Here is a 20,015-nt window from a genome sequence, read left to right as displayed (position 1 = left end):
AATTGTACGAGTAACAATACATACTTTATTACTTAAGTCACTAAATCTTTTGCTAATGGTAGAAATGTTATACCATGGTACTTATTCAATCAAGAAATCTTCATACCAAATTTTAGGCAAATCGGATCATTTTGATTTTGGTCCTTTTTGATTGATGTGGATGTTATGTATGTATGTATGACTATGTATGGTCCAGCTTTAATTTGATGAACTTTGTAAAACTTCAAAACATGTCTGACTTACTAAAACTAGCTCGTTCAGAGTTCTGTTTTGCTATAATAGTGTGACAAGTCCATTCAGTGTACCTAATACAATCAGCCCTCATCAACGCTAATAGCTATTAAAGGCTTCAGGGAATATTCCACCGGAATGCCCTTTATCATACACACATCTACACGTTGCCCCGTACAATGTATAAAGCTCCCAACGAGGGCCGTTTGAATCCTTCCTGAGCCGTCGATGGCTGACACAAGCATCAACCGAACGGAACGTAGCGATGGCCATAGCCCTGGCAGGACAGGACAGGACAGGGACGGCCCGAGAACATCCAGTCAGTAGTGTTAGCTTTCGACCGGTCGGTCGGTTCCACTCTCTTTTCCCAAACACTATTTCTCCAGGGAAGGTACACTAAAGGCGTAGCGAAAAATTGAAATTGATTGAAATGAAACAGAATTAAATTCAGTGTTTACACGTCCCAAAACAAATAAAATCAATTTAGCTTTGGACAGTATTAAATGGAAAAGTCATTAATAACAGCCGAGAGGACGGGACCCTGATGCTAATGGCATAAGAACTCTCTGAACCGGTGCAGCCCGTATACCTACCGGTTTAAAGTGGAGGAGGAGGATGCTTTCATAGAACGAGCTTCCTCCCTTGCGGGGCCAATAGTACTGATTTTCTCGGTTAAGTGAACATGGCAATCAGGCTGTAGAGTTGGGTGTGAAAGGTGCATACTGTCACAAAAGATGTTTAATTATTTAGTTTCGATGTGATTTTTTCATTCACCTTTCGGACAACTAAAGTCTATGTATTTGGTCGATTTATATTATTATCTAACGTGCGTCCCGATGAAATTTGTGCTGTTGTTTCAAAAGCACGAGTGTTCAGAAAAAAAGGGAACCAGCATTCTTCACAAAAATTTTTGAATAAATTTCACATCACTATAGATTTACACCCATGACTTTATTGCAATGTCATCTATTACCCAACCACCATCTGATCGAAATTCACCGGAAGAGGCGTTGCTCCTACTCGAAATCGGCGTAAAATGACAAGCTCATCACTTTGTTCAGGTCGTTGCTTCCGAAAGATTGATGGTGCGTATTGATGCTCACGTGGTAGCTTCCTTTGGGGATGAAGTTCATCATAGCGTTGTTGTTGTCGATGGTGAAATCATTCACTGTGTAGTGCCCCTTAAGAGAAAGTAAAGTTTATGGAATTAATGCTAAACAAAAATCTGGATCTAGAGTCACAATAATCACTACAGTTGGAACTTACGGGCTCATAAGGACACATCAATCCAAAACTAACAAACTTCTTTGCTTCTGCTGCTATCAAACGAATCACTGGATTTTCCACCAAGGTGGGATCAGTTTTACATGTGTCCAATTTCAAATCGACCAACGGAACATAGCTGTCTTTTATTTTCTTGGAGAAAACGGGCATTACCTATATGTTTGGAACAAAAGTAAGTTTGTTTGAAGTGCCACATTGAATTGTTGTATTAACCCAAAACATTCCATCAATTCGCTTTAACACGTCAGCATTCAATCCAATTGAATACACTTCCTTATCAATTTTAACATTGATTGTTCCTTTTATATATTCCGGATTCAATTCGTAGGAAAGATTGGAGAACCGTACTGTGCACGTCACCTGTAAAAAAAAGAAATTTATATAAATCCCACAACATGTTTAGTAATTAACAACCATTTCCAGAATAGAAAGAGCGATCGCAACTGCTATGTATCTAGCCATTGTTTCTGTTTCACTGTTTGATACACTACTTTTAGAAAAAGCCCTGATGTGCCGAATTTTATACTGTTCTGATTAAGATGTTATCGTACTCATAATGACCGAAATTAGAATAATTTCGGGTTTGTTAGAGCAATCACATCCGGAACCACCGTTTTGTGTTTTATAAACGAGACTGCCTTTTAACATTTGGAGGCTGATTTAAACTGGTTTGTTATTTTAAATACTTATGATGTGTACCAGGGGCGCCGACTCTGGGGGGGCACGGTACTTTTTGCCCCCCTTAAAATTGGGCAGGGGGGGCAGCTCATACATTGTGCCCCCCCAAAAATTTTGGAAGAAAAATATTCTCATTTTAAATATTTAAAAAAAAAATCACAGAAATAATTGAAAATAATATTTAAAACTGAATTGGAATTGGATAGAATTCTTGTAAGCAAATCTGTAAAATAGTTCAAAAACATTTGTTGTTTTCTAAATCGACAACGTTTTATCTACACTACTGCGCTCTCTTATGCTAACTAGGTAGGAAAACCAGCAAGCTTAGTAACGTCATGATTCGAATTCCCGGACGCTTCGAAACCCGGACACCTCATCTTGTTTTATCAATTATTTGGATATAAGTTCGCATTATAAATGTCAAAAATGGGTTATTTGATGAATTCTAACATCAACTTTCATTTAATGTTTGTTTGAACGCTGTAGTTAATGTCAAAACAATTAAATAAAATAAAATTATAAGATTACCAAAAATGCGAAACATTTCACGTGAAATATTTCATAGGCGTCCGAAGCACTGGGAAGGCAAAGCAGAAATTTATGGTTTTGATTTCCTTAAATTCAAGCAAATTTTTATATAAAATATCGATTGTTTTGATGTTAACAGCTTATTTGAGACCTAAAGAATGCCATTCACTAACATTTCAGTCCGAATTTGTGCGATTCATTAGCAAAAAAGAGTGTCCGGAATTCGAAGCAAAAGTGTCCGGATTTCGAATCAGCTTTGAACAGTGTCCGGGATTCGAAGCACAACAAGTCATTTTAATTTTCAAACTCTGATGAAAAATTGTTAGAAAAGACATATTTTGCATACATTCTCTTAAAACTGACTGTTTATACTTCATCCTGATGATATTTCTTCATTTCCAACTTAGTACATGATTTTTTGTCAGCTATTACAAAAATGATATGCTACTAAGTGTCCGGATTTCGAATCATGACGTTATACAAGAGCAAACTTACGCAAACTCTTGCCAAAACAATCATCAAGTTTTCAGACGCAACATTCTGCGATTTGCCATTGTAGATCAGGATTTAACGAAAATGAACTGAAACACTTTTCAAAATGGTCATTTGATGACAGCTTTACATTTAAAAAAATGCTGATAAATTCGATATTGAGCAATTCCATGTCAAATAGGGAATCGGTTGTACCCGACCCTCTCCGATTTCAATGAAACTTTGTAGACATGTTATCCTAGGCATATATAAGCCATTTTTGTGTATATGGAGCCAGTAACACTCGATAATGACATTTTAGAAGGGCGTACGTGTTTTCAATATTTTTGTATTTCGTAATTTAAATATTGCTGTATCTCGAAGCCGATTTTTAAGTTTAAAAGTTAAATTTGAAGGTGAGCCCAAAACAAATCGTGGACTCACCTTCAAATTTAACTTTTAAACTTAAAAATCAAAAAATCTCATAAAAGTAGAGTGTTTTTTTTCTTTCAGTGTATTTTTTTCGGAAAGCCCGTCAAATTTCCTACAAGTTTGTCTTTGACCACTTTTTGATATGATGCAACGGCTTCGAGATACAGCAATATTTAAATTACGAAATACAAAAATATTAAAAACACGTACGCCCTTCTAAAATGTCATTATCGAGTGTTACTGGCTCCATATACACAAAAATGGCTTATATATGCCTCGGATAACATGTCTACAAAGTTTCATTGAAATCGGAGAGGGTCCACGGAAAGGGGATCGATCGCCAAACCAGCGACCGATTTTTGCTGGGTTGGTTTTGCTGATATCAGCGAAATTTTTCTCTAAACCAGCGAAATTTTTCGCTGAAAAAGGTGGATGCGCGAAATCAAATCCAGCAACTTGGTTTCGCTAGTTTGTTATTTCCGAAACGGTTTCTTTTCCAGCGAAAGTTTTCGCTGGTTTGATACACATCCTTCCGACAGCCGTCATAAATGTTTGTTATTGTTCACGTTTGGAAGCGATTTGTGGCAATCGAATTGCTTTAGGGGTTTTTTCAAAACAAAAAAGCATGAAAAAGTTCTGCATCAAGTGTTCAGCATTAAAATACATACTCAACAGGTGATGGTTCTTTTCAATGAAAAGAAGCACGTTTCCATAAAGTTCTCGCAGCAGAAAAATACGGAAGCAGTTTACTGTAAAGTTATACATCTGAAGGGCATGTTTAGATGCAAATTAGTAACATTTTGAACATTGACAAATAAATCGCTATAATTAAAGGTAAGTTGTCAACTAAAAGTTGATTTGTTGCATAATAATATATTGTTAAATAGCTATTCGAAGGTGTGCCAGGTTTAACGTCCAAAAGTTTTTTGCTAGCTGATATCTGTGCTGGTGTTTTCCTTGGCCAGATTTTGAATCCTTTTTCCCGCTTCCGGCGGTTCTTGCAAAATTGCATCGAGTTGTTGGCATTAGGATGGAGAAAGGTTCTTTTAACCGGAACCGACCAGGTCAACTTACCACAGCACGATTTGCTGAGAGAGGGATGAGGCGGCTAATTTTCGTCAAATCCTTCTCCGGGGACGTATTTGATTCGTCAGATCAACATCCATTTCCATAGTCGATGTAGAAGCGATTTACGTCAATTTCTCGAAATAAGATAGTTGCTGAATAAAAAAGTTTGAGGTCAAGTTTATGCGTTAAGGAATATTTTTCTTTTTGGTTCACTTTTTACATACTTTTTAAGCTCAAAAATGCGAAAAAGAAACACAAATTAAAATATACCTAGATTGCAGAAGGAACTTTTTTGTTTACAACGTTTCAAACGCAAAATTCGACGCCAACATTTCAAAAAGCATCATGTACAAATCATGCGTTTTGAGAAAAACGCATTTGAATGTTGAGCATCTATTTTCAATTACCATTTTTATATAAAAGCAAAATAAGAAGTTCTAATGATAACGAACGATGAAAAACGTTGCTTTTATTGATACTTGATCATCCAAATTCAATAAAACAGTATTTCCGTAATTTTATTTGAGAAAAACAAACATAACTCCTTTTGAAATCACCAACGTTTATATCACCCTGCTGGCATTGAGGGGGACGCTTTGTTATGATTCGTTTTTCTTCGCCGAATGTACATGGCGCTTTTTTCATGTTGCTTTTTTTCGTCACGAGGTTTATGTAGCCTTTTGTTTGACAGGTTGACAGGGCTATTTAAACAGGTACTGCTGATGGCAGAGATTTTGTTTATGTTACTTTATTTAAAATCATTACTAAACAGACTTTACTGAAGTAACTTTTGCTCATTTTTGGTGGAGAGGTAGCTTATTAGGAGTACTTTCAGAATATGCAATAACCCAGAAAGTGTCAAAATGTACATGATGTCTTTTGAAATGTTACCGTCGAATTCGTAATCAGAACGTCAAATCATTAGGAGTGTTGTCACACGAATATCTTCAAATACTGAGAATTCGGGTTTATTACAACAGCGATAAGCAGAGTACTCTAATTTACGTTAACTATAGCTTTATGTAAAAGTGTGTATAAGGCTTTCTAGGCCCAGTGAAAAAAATATATTTTAACCCAAAAATGACGAACTTCTCGTCACAGTGTCCTGATGCAAACATTGATCGAGCTCGAGCTGTCACTGCCCTGTGAAGTATGTTTTCTGACATATCGGGCGGCCAGTCAAAAAAACCAGCTAGAAGTCGCCTGACAAAAAACTTTTGCTAGAAAGAGATAGGAAACCTGATGCAAACAAACGTCCAGCTGTAACGTAAACATACTTTGAATGTATTGGTAAATCTCTGACTAGAAAGCCTTATTATGGAACGGATAGTTACCATTGTTATCATTACAGATTGTCAAGGGAAACAAATTGGTCGATGCAAAATAAATCGACACTGGCAACGTATGTTTTTCGCTTGCAACACTGCCAGTTTTGCTGGACGTAAAAGGCGGTTGGTGACTAGCGCGTTTTAACTATCAATTATTGGTCAATCTGTTTCCCTTGACAATCTGGAGTTATCATTACTTTTAAAATTACACTGACGTCATCCGTAACCACGATTTTTTTTTTAATTTAAGGCTCACACAAAATCCAAAGTGAAGAACAGTAGCTGGGCTCCCCTTTCAAAATTTTCAGGTATTGTAAAATAGTTACCTATTGACTTTTAAAAGCACGATTGAAGTTTAAAACCATAAAGCAAAAAAAAAGCAAAAATTAAAAAAAATCCATTAAGAAGAAACAAAACTGCATTTTGCACTTATTAAAGTGATCAGTCTGCATTTGATTATTTTGAAGTTTTCTTTAACTACACGTCAATCAGCAGTTGGCATCGAATTGGGTCCTATAATTAAGCTTAAATTGCTGATATTATTGTTAATAAGGATAAAGTTTATTTTTATCATTTGAATGACATTTTGAAAGATGACATTATACCCTATGTGATTTAAGTGGAGCACCGGATTCGAATGGCAGAAATGACTGTTCTCCCATAAGGAATAAATTGTAAAAAACAAAAAACTTTTCGAATGGAAGTGTTCCATAAGTAATTTTTTTTTTTTGCTTTTTGGGTGGTTGATAGTGCCTTGAGTCAGGGGTTTTTAAATACACCCGAGAAGCAAAATAAATTAAATTTTGTTTATTAGATCTTAAAAAAGACTTTTGTTGTTTTATAATTTGTGCGTTTATTAATGACGAAAACCTGTTAGTTTACAACTTTTTTATCAAGTCAAGGAAAGTTGCTTAGACTTTTAGCGTTGATTAAAAAAAATCATGGTTTTCAAATGAAGAAAACGTTTTGTTGATTCAAATATGTCTTAACTTTCTGCGTGAACGAACTTTTGGACCATATTCAGCGTGTTAGGTTTTATACCATTTTCAATAAGGTAATATTGTTTAACAGTGTAAGATTTTAGCCGATTTTAGCTCAAACCCTCGCATCGTGTATATTTTTATGTATTTGTTTTGATTTTGTTCGCCTGCTGCGATCGCGCAATTTTTTCGTCTTTCAACAACAAAATAGTTTGCCTGAAGTGAGCCACGTCTTTTTAGTTGCCAGCAAGATAATTTCATGCCGGATGTCGTCATCGGATGCAGATGCTGGTTAGCAGGAGAACCGGCTTTCACCTTGTCGGAATTATTGCCGTAGCTGGTGCTGTCGTTATTGGTAAGCAGAAATTAAATCGTATTAATTTCTTATTTAGCATTCATAACAGTTAGCTGAATTCAATTTCTAGGATTTGAAGCACCACGCGCTGTTCGGCTGGAGCCCTAATTCCATCTGTTTTATCGCACGCCACGGGCCATTCTGACCAGGCCTTGAGCCGCAACCAGCGAGAGTCCTAAGCTTAGCTTCAAGTACCGAAGCTGAAATGGCAGCCGGAAGAAAATACCATGAAACGAGGATTTCCGCTAGTGATAACCTGGATTGGGAAATTGACGTTGGTGCGAGGGAAATGTTATTGTTGCAGTTCTCTTGTGGGTTACGTTCGCTGTATTTCCCGGCAGTGTGTCCAGGAATAGCACCGCCAATTTGTCGCAAATAGTAAACGCCGCGAGCCAGAGTTTTTGTTCGATGGTTCTGCGCCTTCACCGTTGGTGACTAAAATTGGTACGATTTCGGAACATTTGTTTTGCCGTAATGCTTCAAAAATATAATTCCTTTACAGTTTGCTGCCAAGACCAACCGAATGCAGCAGAATCGACAAACAGCCAAGAAAAGACATCAAACAAACGGGACCTTCGACTGTGACCTGCAGCCTGCACGAAGCTGTAGCAGTTTAGCAGTTCGATAGCAAAGCGGACTTCATCTTGGTGACCACGAGCGAGTGCGTGATTCCCGAGATGATCAACGCGAGCGGTAGGTTCGCGTGAGGATGTTTTCAAGCAAGCATAATTGACCATACAGGTGAGCTCCCAAAATGTAGGCAACTTCCTCTGGTCAGCGACAAGATCACCGTCAAGCTGATCTTCGCTCATTTTCACTCGGTCAGTCGATGACGTATTAAGTCAAAATGTTCAGCATTTTTGTATTACCCAATCTCACCCCAGACCTAATGTCACCCCTGATGACGGTATACAAAACCTATTCACAATTGACTCTATAAATATATTAAACAGGAAAGGTTTCGCGCTGTTTTCGCAAATTTGCAGTTACCAACTAGATTTCGAGTGGAAACATTCGCTGAACCAGCGGATTTTTCGCCGAAACCAGTAGAATAATCTCCTGGTTGATTTTGGTACGAGCTGCTGCCGCCGGAAAAAAACCCGGACGTCAGCGATAGAAAACGCTGATCCAGCGTAAAAGAACACTGGTCCAGTGAAGAAAACCGCTGGACCAGCGAATTGTTTCCCAAAACCAGTACAATAATCTCCTGGTTGATTTTGGTGCCCTGCCGCTTTTTCCAAACCAGCGAGAAAATTTTCTGATTCTAGCAAAACTGATCCCCCAAACAGCGACATTTTTCACCAAACCAGTGTTTTTTTTCACTGGTTTGGTAGAATTTCATCGGTTTCCAAACCAGCGAAAAAAAATAGCGATTCTAGGTAATTTTTGTGCAGGCTGAGAAATTAGCGACATTTTTCGCTAGTTTTAGCGAACTTTATCGCGATTTGGCGATGGATCCCCTTTCCGTGTCGAGAAAAAAGTACCTAAAAAATCCTGTTTTGGGCTGGAACTGCTCTTCTTGCTTTTTTGGGTAATTTTAGGTAATTTTTATCTTGATTTTATTTAAAAAAATTGCAAATTTTTGGTCGTATCAAATTGTCAAAATGCTTTTTTTTTATTTTATTAAAAACCGTTTGTGTATCTTTTTGGTTATTCTTAAATTCTTAAATTCTTAAATTCTTAAATTCTTAAATTCTTAAATTCTTAAATCCTTAAATTCTTAAATTCTTAAATTCTTAAATTCTTAAATTCTTAAATTCTTAAATTCTTAAATTCTTAAATTCTTAAATTCTTAAATTCTTAAATTCTTAAATTCTTAAATTCTTAAATTCTTAAATTCTTAAATTCTTAAATTCTTAAATTCTTAAATTCTTAAATTCTTAAATTCTTAAATTCTTAAATTCTTAAATTCTTAAATTCTTAAATTCTTAAATTCTTAAATTCTTAAATTCTTAAATTCTTAAATTCTTAAATTCTTAAATTCTTAAATTCTTAAATTCTTAAATTCTTAAATTCTTAAATTCTTAAATTCTTAAATTCTTAAATTCTTAAATTCTTAAATTCTTAAATTCTTAAATTCTTAAATTCTTAAATTCTTAAATTCTTAAATTCTTAAATTCTTAAATTCTTAAATTCTTAAATTCTTAAATTCTTAAATTCTTAAATTCTTAAATTCTTAAATTCTTAAATTCTTAAATTCTTAAATTCTTAAATTCTTAAATTCTTAAATTCTTAAATTCTTAAATTCTTAAATTCTTAAATTCTTAAATTCTTAAATTCTTAAATTCTTAAATTCTTAAATTCTTAAATTCTTAAATTCTTAAATTCTTAAATTCTTAAATTCTTAAATTCTTAAATTCTTAAATTCTTAAATTCTTAAATTCTTAAATTCTTAAATTCTTAAATTCTTAAATTCAAAAATTCAAAAATTCTTAAATTCTTAAATTCTTAAATTCAAAAATTCCTAAATTCTTAAATTCTTTAATTCCAAAATTCCAAAATTCTTTAATTCTTTAATTCTTAAATTCTTAAATTCTAAAATTCTAAAATTCTAAAATTCTTAAATTCTTTAAATTCTTATATTCTTAAATTCTTAACAAATAAATTGATGTTAAGTTTTCGATTTTTTTAAACATTGTTTTTTTTTGTAATTTCCAAATTTCTGATTTTTCAAATTTCTGAATTTCTACTTTTGATTTCTTTAAATTTTTAAGCCATGAGTTTTTTAGCCCTCGAGTTTTTTAAACTTTTTTTAAATTTTGGAATATTAATTTTTTTCTGTTATTTTTTTTCTAAATTGCATATTTGAAAACATGTTGTTTTTTTAATGTGTATTTTCCAATTTCTAAAGTTCTAAATTTTTGCTTTTTACTTTTGTTTTCATTTTTAGAATATTAGTGTTGTTAAATTTTAAATACCTGATCATTTTTATTATTGACTGTTACTTCTGGAAAATAAGTGAGAATATGCCAATTAGAACGAATTCGCCTTCCAAACATATAAAAAATTCCCCCAATAAACATTTCAATCACTTTTTAATAAATAATCTTTTTCAAAAAAAAAAATGGATTCCGAATGAAAAAAACTCGTATCACATCGTAATATTCATATTGGTAAAATTCGTGATATACAATAAACATAAACATCAAATGGCCACTCTCACCTAACGATTTCGGAAAACAACCGTGCCCCCCCCCCCAACATTTTGGACTAGTCGGCGCCTCTGATGTGTACCGTAAACCGGGGTGACTTTAATAGGATTTCAATTTCATTTTGGAATATTTTCCAACAGGTAAAGTTTTTCTCAAAATTATTTTTTTTAAACATTCACTTGAAAAAAAATTTTTTTTTCAATAGTGTTTAGAAAAATAGTTACGTTAAAAACTCTTAGTTTAAATTGCGGGGTGACTTTGTTAGTCATAGTTTTTCTTGTTAAAATCATATTTTAGTTGTTTAAACTTTATTTGTACGTTACATGTACCATCACTAAAGTTACTGATATAGTTTTTACAAAAAAAAAAAACAATTTTTATATTAAGTTAACTAAGTTTATAAGCTTTTTGACAAAATACATATAAATTTAAGGTAAAATTGTTTAAAAGTCGAAATTTTGCCTGAAATTTGTTAAAACTAGTTTTGTTTAGAAAAAATATCGATTTATGTTGCATTTTATACTGAATTCGAAGCACGAATCACAAGTTTTCACATTTTACATGAAATTTGTTCAACTGAAATTGCATATAAATTATAAGATATGCGTCGCACCTTGCAACGCCCGAGATGCCATTTGATTTTGCCGGGCCGATTTTTCCAAACCAAAAAAAAATGCTCAACTTTGAAGGTATTACTGAGCTCCAGAGTGCTCCAAACTTCAATGTTATATATATACAAAAAATGCGCAAGGATCTGGCCTACACGCCAGAGATTTCTTTGGATGGCCAAAGTGCCTCAAAAATAGACATTTTTGAAAAAAAGTATTTTTAAGGGTTAAACCCCTTTTAAAATTAAAGGGCGGAGCGCCAGCTCCTGTTACAGTATGTACACCCCTTGGGCACTATGCACATTTTGTGATGAAACATGTAATCAATTACGTTTTGTTCAAAAACTCATGCCGAACATTTTGCTACAAAAAGCTCATGAAAAGATGATTTCCATAAAAGGTTATATAACAAATTGTTGGGTCGCGGACCCTATAATTAGGTATTTTTAGTTACCCCCCGTCGTACGGGGGGGTGAACCAAAGAAGTAGTGTCAGAGTGACATTTTGACGTTTATTTGTTATTGTTATTGTTTTGACTACTTGTATTGTAATATTGTGAATAAACGTTCTCTTGTGTTTTGACCGCCGTGGAGATTGGATGTCTCCTCGGCAGAAGTAATCATCGTGTGTTTGATTTATTGTATCGTCCTCCGAATGGTGTTCCGTCGTCGTCTTCGCTGTTCTTCGTAGTTGCTGAGGCAACTTGTGTGCTTTCCCAGCCGGCCAGAGAGACACAACGTAGGGAGCTAGCTGATCGGGGCGAACACAAATACTATTACAAAAATCATAAAGGAGCAAAAAAAAAGTTTATACACCTTTCGAAAAATTAACATAAATAAAATTATTTTTTTTTTAAACTTCATCATCCCGGTACGAGAATCGAACTCACGACCTCTGGATTGGAAACCCAGCACGCCGTTAGTCGAAACCCATCCCCTACCGGTCAGTATTCCCAGTGAGTAGAATTACTCTTTGAAGGGATCTGACTTTGCCGAGCCAGACAGGAATCGAACCCATCACCTTCCGCTTGCAAGGCAAAACCCGTAACCTCACGGCCACGGAAGCTCGGCAAATCACCATAAATCCAGTCTTCCAACTCCAAATAGGCATCCTTGACTGATTAAAAAGATAATTTGGATTAAATATAACGTTTACTAACTACGTAGTATAAAAACTTTTCCAAACTTTTAATTGAACTAAATGTCAATATATTACCATAGAATTGCTAAACAAGCATTTTGGAGTTGGTATAACACCGTTTTGGGGGTCTTTGTATCGATAGAATACATTTTTCGTTGGAATTTCGTACCAACCCGAAATTACGTCGTCAGAAAATCCGCCGGCATCCGAACCGGTCCACTATTCACAAGTCAAACTATGTGGCATCGGAAAGGGCATAAAATTTCTGATCTTTTGATACCCATACATCTAGGTGTTCTATAAAACCCACGTTTTTAAATACCTAGGTAAGAACGTTGTTATGGTTTCGTTTGAGCAACCTGTCAAAAATGTATGGACATTCGTAATTTTTGTTCTCGTGGATCAAACTTACTTTTTGCTCAGGTATTTAAAAACGTGGGTTTTTTTAAAAACCTAGATGTATGGGTATCAAAAGATCGGAAATTTAATGCAGTTTCCGATGCCACATAGGTCGATTTGTGAATATTGGAATGGTTCGGATACCGGCGGATTTTCAAACGACGTAATTCCGGGTTGGTACGAAATTCCAACGAAAATTTTATTCTATCGATACAAAGACCCCCAAAACGGTGTTATACCCACTCCAAAATACTTGTTTAGCAATTCTATGGTAATATATTGACATTTTGTTAAATTAAAAGTTTGCAAAATTAAGTTTAGATAAGTTTTATATAGAATTTCCAGAGTAATATAAACTTTTATTTCTGTAAGTTTTTTTAATAGTTTTTTCTTACTCTTGCTAGTGCCTTAGTTAAAGAAATAATTGTTCCTAAATGGATTATGATGCAACACGCAGCTGTAAGGAACTCCAAAACTCTGTTATGCACTTCAAAATAACTCATTGTATCTTGATTATTCACTAATAAAACCGAATTGAATTGAATATAAACTTTTATACTAAATAGTTAGTAAACTTTATATTCAATTCAAATTATCTTTATAATTAGTCAAGGATGCTAATGTTATGGTGATTTGCCAACAAATAACTTTATTTTTGCAATTCCGTCGTGAAACTACTTACTTTTCCTGTCATTCTTGAACGACGAAATAGCCTACTTTTCTGTACCAAAAATAACAGAATCGAATAGCAACACTTTTCAAAATAAATGCTGAAAAGTTCTACTTTTCAGCACTCAAATGGGTGCTGAAAAGTTAAACTTTTCAGCACTTGTTTCGAAAAGTAACACTTTTCAGAATTTTTTGATTTAAACGATTTATTGACAAAATACATGAAAATTTGACATAAAATTTCACTCAGTGTGTGTTTTTTGGAATTGCAAAAAATGTTGTATGGAACTCGTTGCAAAACTTGATTTTTTCAGCACTCTTCGTATTTATCCAACTCGGTGAACCTCGTTGGATAAATGTACGACTCGTGCTGAAAAAATCCTCTTTTTGCAACTTGTTGCATAAACTACTATTATGTTAATTTTTCGAAAGGTGTACAAACTTTTTTTGCACCTTTATTGATTTTTGTAATAGTATTTGTTATATAACTTTTTATGGAAATCATCTTTTCATGAGCTTTTTGTAGCAAAATGTTCGGTTTCTGAACAAAACGTAGTACTAGGTTTCTATCAACATTCAATTGTTAAGATGTTTCATCACAATATGTGCATAGTGCCCAAGGAGTGTAAATACTTTTTTTACAAACTGTACATCCAATCAAGCTCATATTTGGGATTTTTTTTTGTTTTATTATAGAGACTTTACACCATTGTGCATTCATCTCTTCAAGGTGGATAGTGGAAGAGGAAAGGTTACAGAGTTTTAAATCACTTGTCTGGCTATATTTTAATAATTGTTACCATGCCTTTTTTTTCTAAATATTTCTGTCTATGTTTCAAATATTTAGCGGAAAATTTTGATCTTAAATTATCAAGTTCTTCAATTTTATCTTCGTCCTCTTCCTCCAGGGATTTAACAGTTATCTCATAACACTTATTCCTATAATATTTTGCTTTTATGACATCTTCGTCTTCTTCATCTGTTGATTCTTCTTCAGCCATCTCTCTTCGTTTTGTTGTCAATTATTTGGGATTTGGGCTCAGTATGCCCATCGGAACAAACCCCTGAATGCCCGCCAAAAAGTCAATTTTGTTACACTCTAATACATATCGACTCAGAATCAAATTGTGAGCAAATGTATGTGTGTCTGGATGGACGTCGATTTTTTTTTTCTCTCTCACTACTGGCTACACAGATTTTGTCCGGATCTGTGTTTCGATCCGTCTTGAGATCCCCCTTTTTAGAATATCATTAAATTGACATGTTACCATTCAGTTAAGAAATAGCCACTGAATCAATTTGTAAATGCTGCCACGTTACATTTCTTGGGTCATGAAAAATATACTTCATTTACTTTTAAATATAAACTGTTCTAACCTCAAAAGTAAGACAAATTAAACTCATTAAAAGTTTATACTCCAAAAATGAATGTTTCCCATTGTCAGCAAGGTCTCAGATTAAGGTTTTAAAAAAGACGAAGGTCTCAGATTTAGTTCGTAAAAATGATAATTCAGTAAATGTTTGATCAAGCCGTTTACCGCATCTACGATTGTGCATTCAACTTCCGCATGAAAAATGTCAACCTCGTACCGTTTAGTGACAGACTTAACATACCAAATTGGCCCGGAAAAGTTATGAATGCTGCCACTGACCTCGCCATTGAAACACAATAGCCTGCTTGCCAGCCAGTCAGCCCCGACCATTCATTGCTCACATTCCAAGTGGTCAGTTGAACAAAATAAAAATATTTGCAAAGAATGCTCTTCAGCGGCGGCAAGTCTATCCATTCCATGCTGCGATGCCATAAGTATACTTTCAAGCTCAAGTTCTCTTGGAGCACAGCAGCAGGTACCGTTTACAGGTAAATTCAGCCGTACCACGTCGTCTTCCGTCCAAAAGTTACTCACTCTACAGAGACCACGTCATAAAGCGCGTATTGCACAGATTGTTCTCCAAGTCTCTCTTTTGCTTCATCGTCCAGAGACGACCACGACTTTGGACTCTGGAAGTTCGTGAATGGAAGGACGCGACGTTGGTTGGTCGGAAATATGCCAGACAATGGAAGAGGCATTCTTCTTTGTCCATTATTTACCTATACACATGCCATAAATATCGCTGCGTTTTACATTATCTGTTTATTGTTTCCAGATAAAAGGGATTCTTTTCCCGAGGCATTAGCGTTTTGTTTGGTTCGGGAATGTTCACAATTTTAAACTTCACACCGCCTTAGTTGCCTTGCACTTGTTCTTTTTACCTGCTTCCGCCCGCCCGTCCCTCGTTAGGCTGCTGCACACTGACTGGTTGAGTTCTTATCGTATCCTACGGAAGCACGCCGAAAGCGACGAACCTAAGCGCCGGGCGCCCGCCAGGTACGATTTGGTGACAGGAGATTGTAATAAATTTTTAAACCGGTGGCGCCTCATTAAACCCAGCCGTCTGCCGTGGTGGCCTCAGGATGGCTGCCTTTTACGCCTGTGATCGTAAAGTGCGTTGTCCTGGATTGGACGGTAGTAAAGTAAGTCAGATTTTGGAGACAAACACTGCTTTGGTTAATTGCTGTTTTTGCTTGTTTTATGGAATCTTTTGCACTACCGTAATGTCAAAATAGGCAAAAAAAAATTGATTGTACACATTTTACAGATCTGATTAGAAAATTTAAAAAAAATCGTCAATATACACAACAATGTTAAAAAACAAAAAAGAATCGATTTTATGAAGTAAATCACTATCAAATATTAAAGTCGGAGCGCAATACTATGAAAAGAAATCGACTTACATACCGTATAGTATATAAGAAGTATATAAAATTATCTTTTGAAAGGCTTGAGTTGAAAAATCAGTAATTGTGATTGGACACTAGGGTGACAATAAAAAAAATCGACATCAGAGATACCCTCTGACTCGATTCCAAATGCAAACATAAGTATGTATCTGTGCCAATTTTGAGCCAAATCGGTTAAGGCTAAGGGGTCGCTTTTCATCGTTGAAGTTTATATGGGGAAAATCACGAAAATGTATGGGGAAAAACATCGTTTCAGTAATTTTCTGCTAGGTGGCGCAGGTCTTGCCCAAAATTGTCCAAGTGTGAGATTCTTGTAGGAAATTTAATTCACTACCTTCGTCGAAGGGTGCAAAACGATCCGAGTTGATTTTGATTTTTGGTGATTTTTTTAGAAAAAAATATTTTCTTATATACTTCCTATATACCCCTTGCATACTTCCAAGTATATAAGCCGATTTCATTTCATCGCATTGCTAATAACTCATCAGGATCAACTCGGCCTTAGCCTTAACCGACTTGGCTCAAAATTGGCACAGTTACTTGTTTTTGCCTAAATAATCGATTCAGGGGGTATCTCTTGCGATTTTCCGAAATTTTCAATTTTTCTTGTCACCCTATTGGGCACTCAAAAATATGTTGACTGAATGTGGAAATATGTGCAAAAGAGAATCTGAATAAATAAATATCAAAAAAAAAAAAAACCTTTTGCAAGAAATCGAGATGGGGGTGTCTCTAAGGTTGATTATATTTATTATCACCCTAATACTAATTTAAAACAGAAACCTGTTATTCAATGCATTTGAACTTTGCTGTAATAACATGTGTCCAATTCAACTAAACCACAACAAACGAAAATTGGAACGCAGTGCGTTTCATCTCCATTCTTCCGGAGTAAAACCCCCTAAAATCCAACAAAAAGTGTATCGTAATATGCATAAACCGTCAATAATCTACATAAAAATTATTTCGAATGATTTGCATTCCGTCCACGGCGCTCGCCGAAGCAATATGGAAAGTTACAAAAACGTTTAGCTGTTTATTTAGTCACTGTTTTTACCCCCTTTACTTCGCGTCATGTCTCGCTTTCGTGCACTATCTCTCTGATTTCATTGTCCACCTTTCACAATTTTTACTAGATCACATTCGTGGTAGGTACATTAACGGAAAATGGGCACATAGCAAAACAATACAAATCGCCACCGCGCGTAAAATTCGAAGCCGCAAAATGTTGCTCTCTCACCGTAGCGATCGTGCCGTGGCCACCGGTGTCAGGCCAGGCCGGTGGGCAAGGGAGGTAAGGTTGGGAAAGGGATTCCGGTGTGGGAGAGCAGAGTGGAACATGCCGCCGCCGAAGCAAACGGCTGGCAGTAAAGCCGAGTCACCGAATCGGGCACATGGTAATCAGCGAGCGTAACGAAAGTGAGTTCCTTTCCCTCTACTCTGCTCCCTTTGGATTTGTTGGTCTGTTCTGGTGTCGCTTTTTAAAACCTGGAAGCTATTACGGCCCCAGCCGGTTCGTAGATCTGGCTTTTTGGGGTATTAAACACGGGAACTATACTGGACGCTGGTTTTCGGACGGACTTGGACTAATCAATCTAAGTAAAGCAATAGCTTTTATTTGGTTTGGAAACAAGAAAAAGAAACAGATGAGGCAAGAAAATGACAACACACAACATTGTACATTTTATCAACGACATCATGCTTATTGTTAGACATGTTAATTTTAGAAAAATAATAAAATCTTTATCACTAATACAAAATCTAAAAATTATTGTTTTGATTTGATTATTTGTCTAAAATATTCATGGCTTACAATGAATATAATTATTCTGATTTCCTAGATAAATGGCAAGGGTACCTATTGACGAACAAAAATAAAACTAGAAAATTTATGTGTGTATGTTTGTGAGTGTGCCTTCCAATTTCACTATTTTGGTTGCTCTCTGGTTGGTTGGTCAAACCCCTTTCTAATAAAATGCAAGAGATCAATACAGTCCAGACTTGATTAGCCGAAGTCCGCGCACAAATTTCAGCTCAGATTACACCGAAATAATCTTTGGATGATCGAATCAAACAAAATAAGCTTATTCTTAGTCATAGTACTTTGTTTTGATCTTAAATAGTATTTTGTTATTGATCTTAAATATGACCTTGTGCAAAATTGCTTGTTAGTTATTTGGGAATATTAAAATTCTAAATGGCGGAATTTTTAAAATAATCATTTGGTACAATACCTGGGAATCCACCATATGAATTTTACTAACTTTTCGTGATTCGATTATCCGAAGCTTGTATGGGACCACCCATAAACCACGTAAACACCATAGGGAGGGGAGGGAGACTGCAATTGTCCACGCTCCATACAAAAAAGATTTGTTTGGAAAATGTCCACGAAAGGGGGAGGGAGTGGGTCGGAGCTTTCAAAAAAGTGTCCACGTGGTTTATGGATGGTCCCATACAAGCTTCAGATAATTTTGATAATTGAACTTTGGATAATTGAGGCTTCAGATAATCGAGTCTGTACTTTAAAACGCGTTTTTTCATTGTTGCGCTAACATTGGTTGTGTTCTACCAATCAACGAACATTTTCAGCTAGCTGAATTTCGATTTTTTTGAATTTATTTATTGATTTTATTAGGGGAACTTTAACCCAATGAGACATTCGCTCCCGAGTTTCAAGTTGGGCTATCTTTATTTCTGAATCAGAAAAAAGAATATGTGATTATCCAATTCAGTGACTACGAAATTCAAATCTCATCATTTTTGAAAAAGACCCTCACCCCGTGTGTCAAAATTTTCATACAAAGAATATTTCATTACAAGTTGTTTAATACAGTGGTCAACTCCCTCCCCCTAATTTAGTTACGGAATAGTTATCGAACCATTAGCGTTATAATGATATTTTTGATGTTTCTTTATGTTAAATCTTTGTAAATTGAAAATAATATGTTCAGATCCATCATGCGACCCTCGTTAGATGGGTAATAGGGTGGTTCAAATTTAACTTTACACCGATTGAATTGTATGAGTTTACTGAGACTAAATTCAAAATATGACCAGTAGGAAGGCGCCAATTAAAAATAAAAAAAAAACAATGTTAATATTAAGCATTGAAGGTCTTTACAGACTTAAAAAAAAACGAAACTATTGGCACTACGCCCCCGGGGCATGGCCTTCCTCTAACGTGGGATTTCTGCTCCAGCGCCTCTGACGAGACAGGAGAAACCGGGACCGACGTTTTACTTCACCATCCGATAGAAGCTCAGTGGATAAGGCGGGAATCGAACCCGCGTCTCATAGCATCATCGGGATCGGCAGCCGAAGCCGCTACCCCTGCGCCACGAGACCCACAGACTTATTTTGCCTCAAAAATCGTCTTCAAAAAATATAATCTATTAACTGGTCAGATCCAAATTAAAATTCAAAGGCTACTGTTATACTCAATCAAGCTCAAATTTGATATTTCAGCTCAGTTTACCCACAAATAAAAAAAGTACTAATCCAAAGGCGTGTAATAGTACACCTAAAAATATGTAACCCATCAGTATGGCAAACTTACCTGATCGAAAAGTTAAGCTTATATAGGCGTTTATCGTTCTTCACGGATCTGACGGTCGAGCTGGCTAAGGCGCACCTCCAGTCGTCCTCTCTGTAAGTGCTAACTATGAATCTCAACAGTTGCATTTTTTTGTGTGTTTTAGAAAAAACTGTACATGCAGTGCACTGGCGGTACCAGGGAGAGGAGGGCTTGGGGGTCCCGTGCCCCCCTTTCGACAGAAATTTGTTCTAAATTTGTCCGAGGGGTCATCAACAAACACCGTAATCAAAATATTTCCTATGCGTGTGCCCCCCCCCCCCTTTTAAGAGCCTGGTCACGCTTATGATACAGTGTGATTTTTCTTACTAAAGT

General features: G+C 35.6%; 1 protein-coding gene and 2 long non-coding RNA genes across 3 annotated transcripts; 1 reads left to right on the top strand and 2 right to left on the bottom strand.

Moving 5' to 3' along the window:
• Positions 1-1,161: 1,161 nt before the first annotated feature.
• On the bottom strand, positions 1,162-2,182 carry LOC120420868 (uncharacterized). Its single transcript, XM_039583990.2, has 4 exons — positions 1,930-2,182; positions 1,729-1,875; positions 1,498-1,668; positions 1,162-1,412 (listed from the first exon to the last, which is right to left on the bottom strand). The coding sequence occupies exons 1-4, from the start codon at positions 1,975-1,977 to the stop codon at positions 1,248-1,250; spliced, it is 531 nt and encodes a 176-aa protein (XP_039439924.1). The 5' UTR covers positions 1,978-2,182; the 3' UTR covers positions 1,162-1,247.
• A 2,185-nt stretch (positions 2,183-4,367) lies between these two features.
• On the bottom strand, positions 4,368-5,014 carry LOC120421787 (uncharacterized). Its single transcript, XR_005606022.1, has 3 exons — positions 4,917-5,014; positions 4,699-4,844; positions 4,368-4,621 (listed from the first exon to the last, which is right to left on the bottom strand). It is a non-coding gene; the product is annotated as an uncharacterized LOC120421787 (long non-coding RNA).
• A 2,133-nt stretch (positions 5,015-7,147) lies between these two features.
• LOC120421793 (uncharacterized) lies at positions 7,148-8,816 on the top strand. Its single transcript, XR_005606024.2, has 3 exons — positions 7,148-7,355; positions 7,426-7,799; positions 7,858-8,816. It is a non-coding gene; the product is annotated as an uncharacterized LOC120421793 (long non-coding RNA).
• Positions 8,817-20,015: the final 11,199 nt, after the last annotated feature.

This window comes from Culex pipiens, chromosome 3, assembly GCF_016801865.2.
Source record: "Culex pipiens pallens isolate TS chromosome 3, TS_CPP_V2, whole genome shotgun sequence".
NCBI classification, from domain to species: Eukaryota; Metazoa; Arthropoda; class Insecta; order Diptera; family Culicidae; genus Culex; species Culex pipiens.
This window is presented reverse-complemented; position numbering and strand designations above follow the sequence as displayed.

Coding starts and splice junctions, on each gene's coding strand:
- LOC120420868 (XM_039583990.2), bottom strand. CDS start 1,977: ATGGCTAGATACATAGCAGTTGCGATCGCTCTTTCTATTCTGGAAATG. Junction 1,876..1,929: donor CTCTTTCTATTCTGGAAATG/GTTGTTAATTAC, acceptor TTTTTTTTACAG/GTGACGTGCACAGTACGGTT. Junction 1,669..1,728: donor GAATTGATGGAATGTTTTGG/GTTAATACAACA, acceptor CCAAACATATAG/GTAATGCCCGTTTTCTCCAA.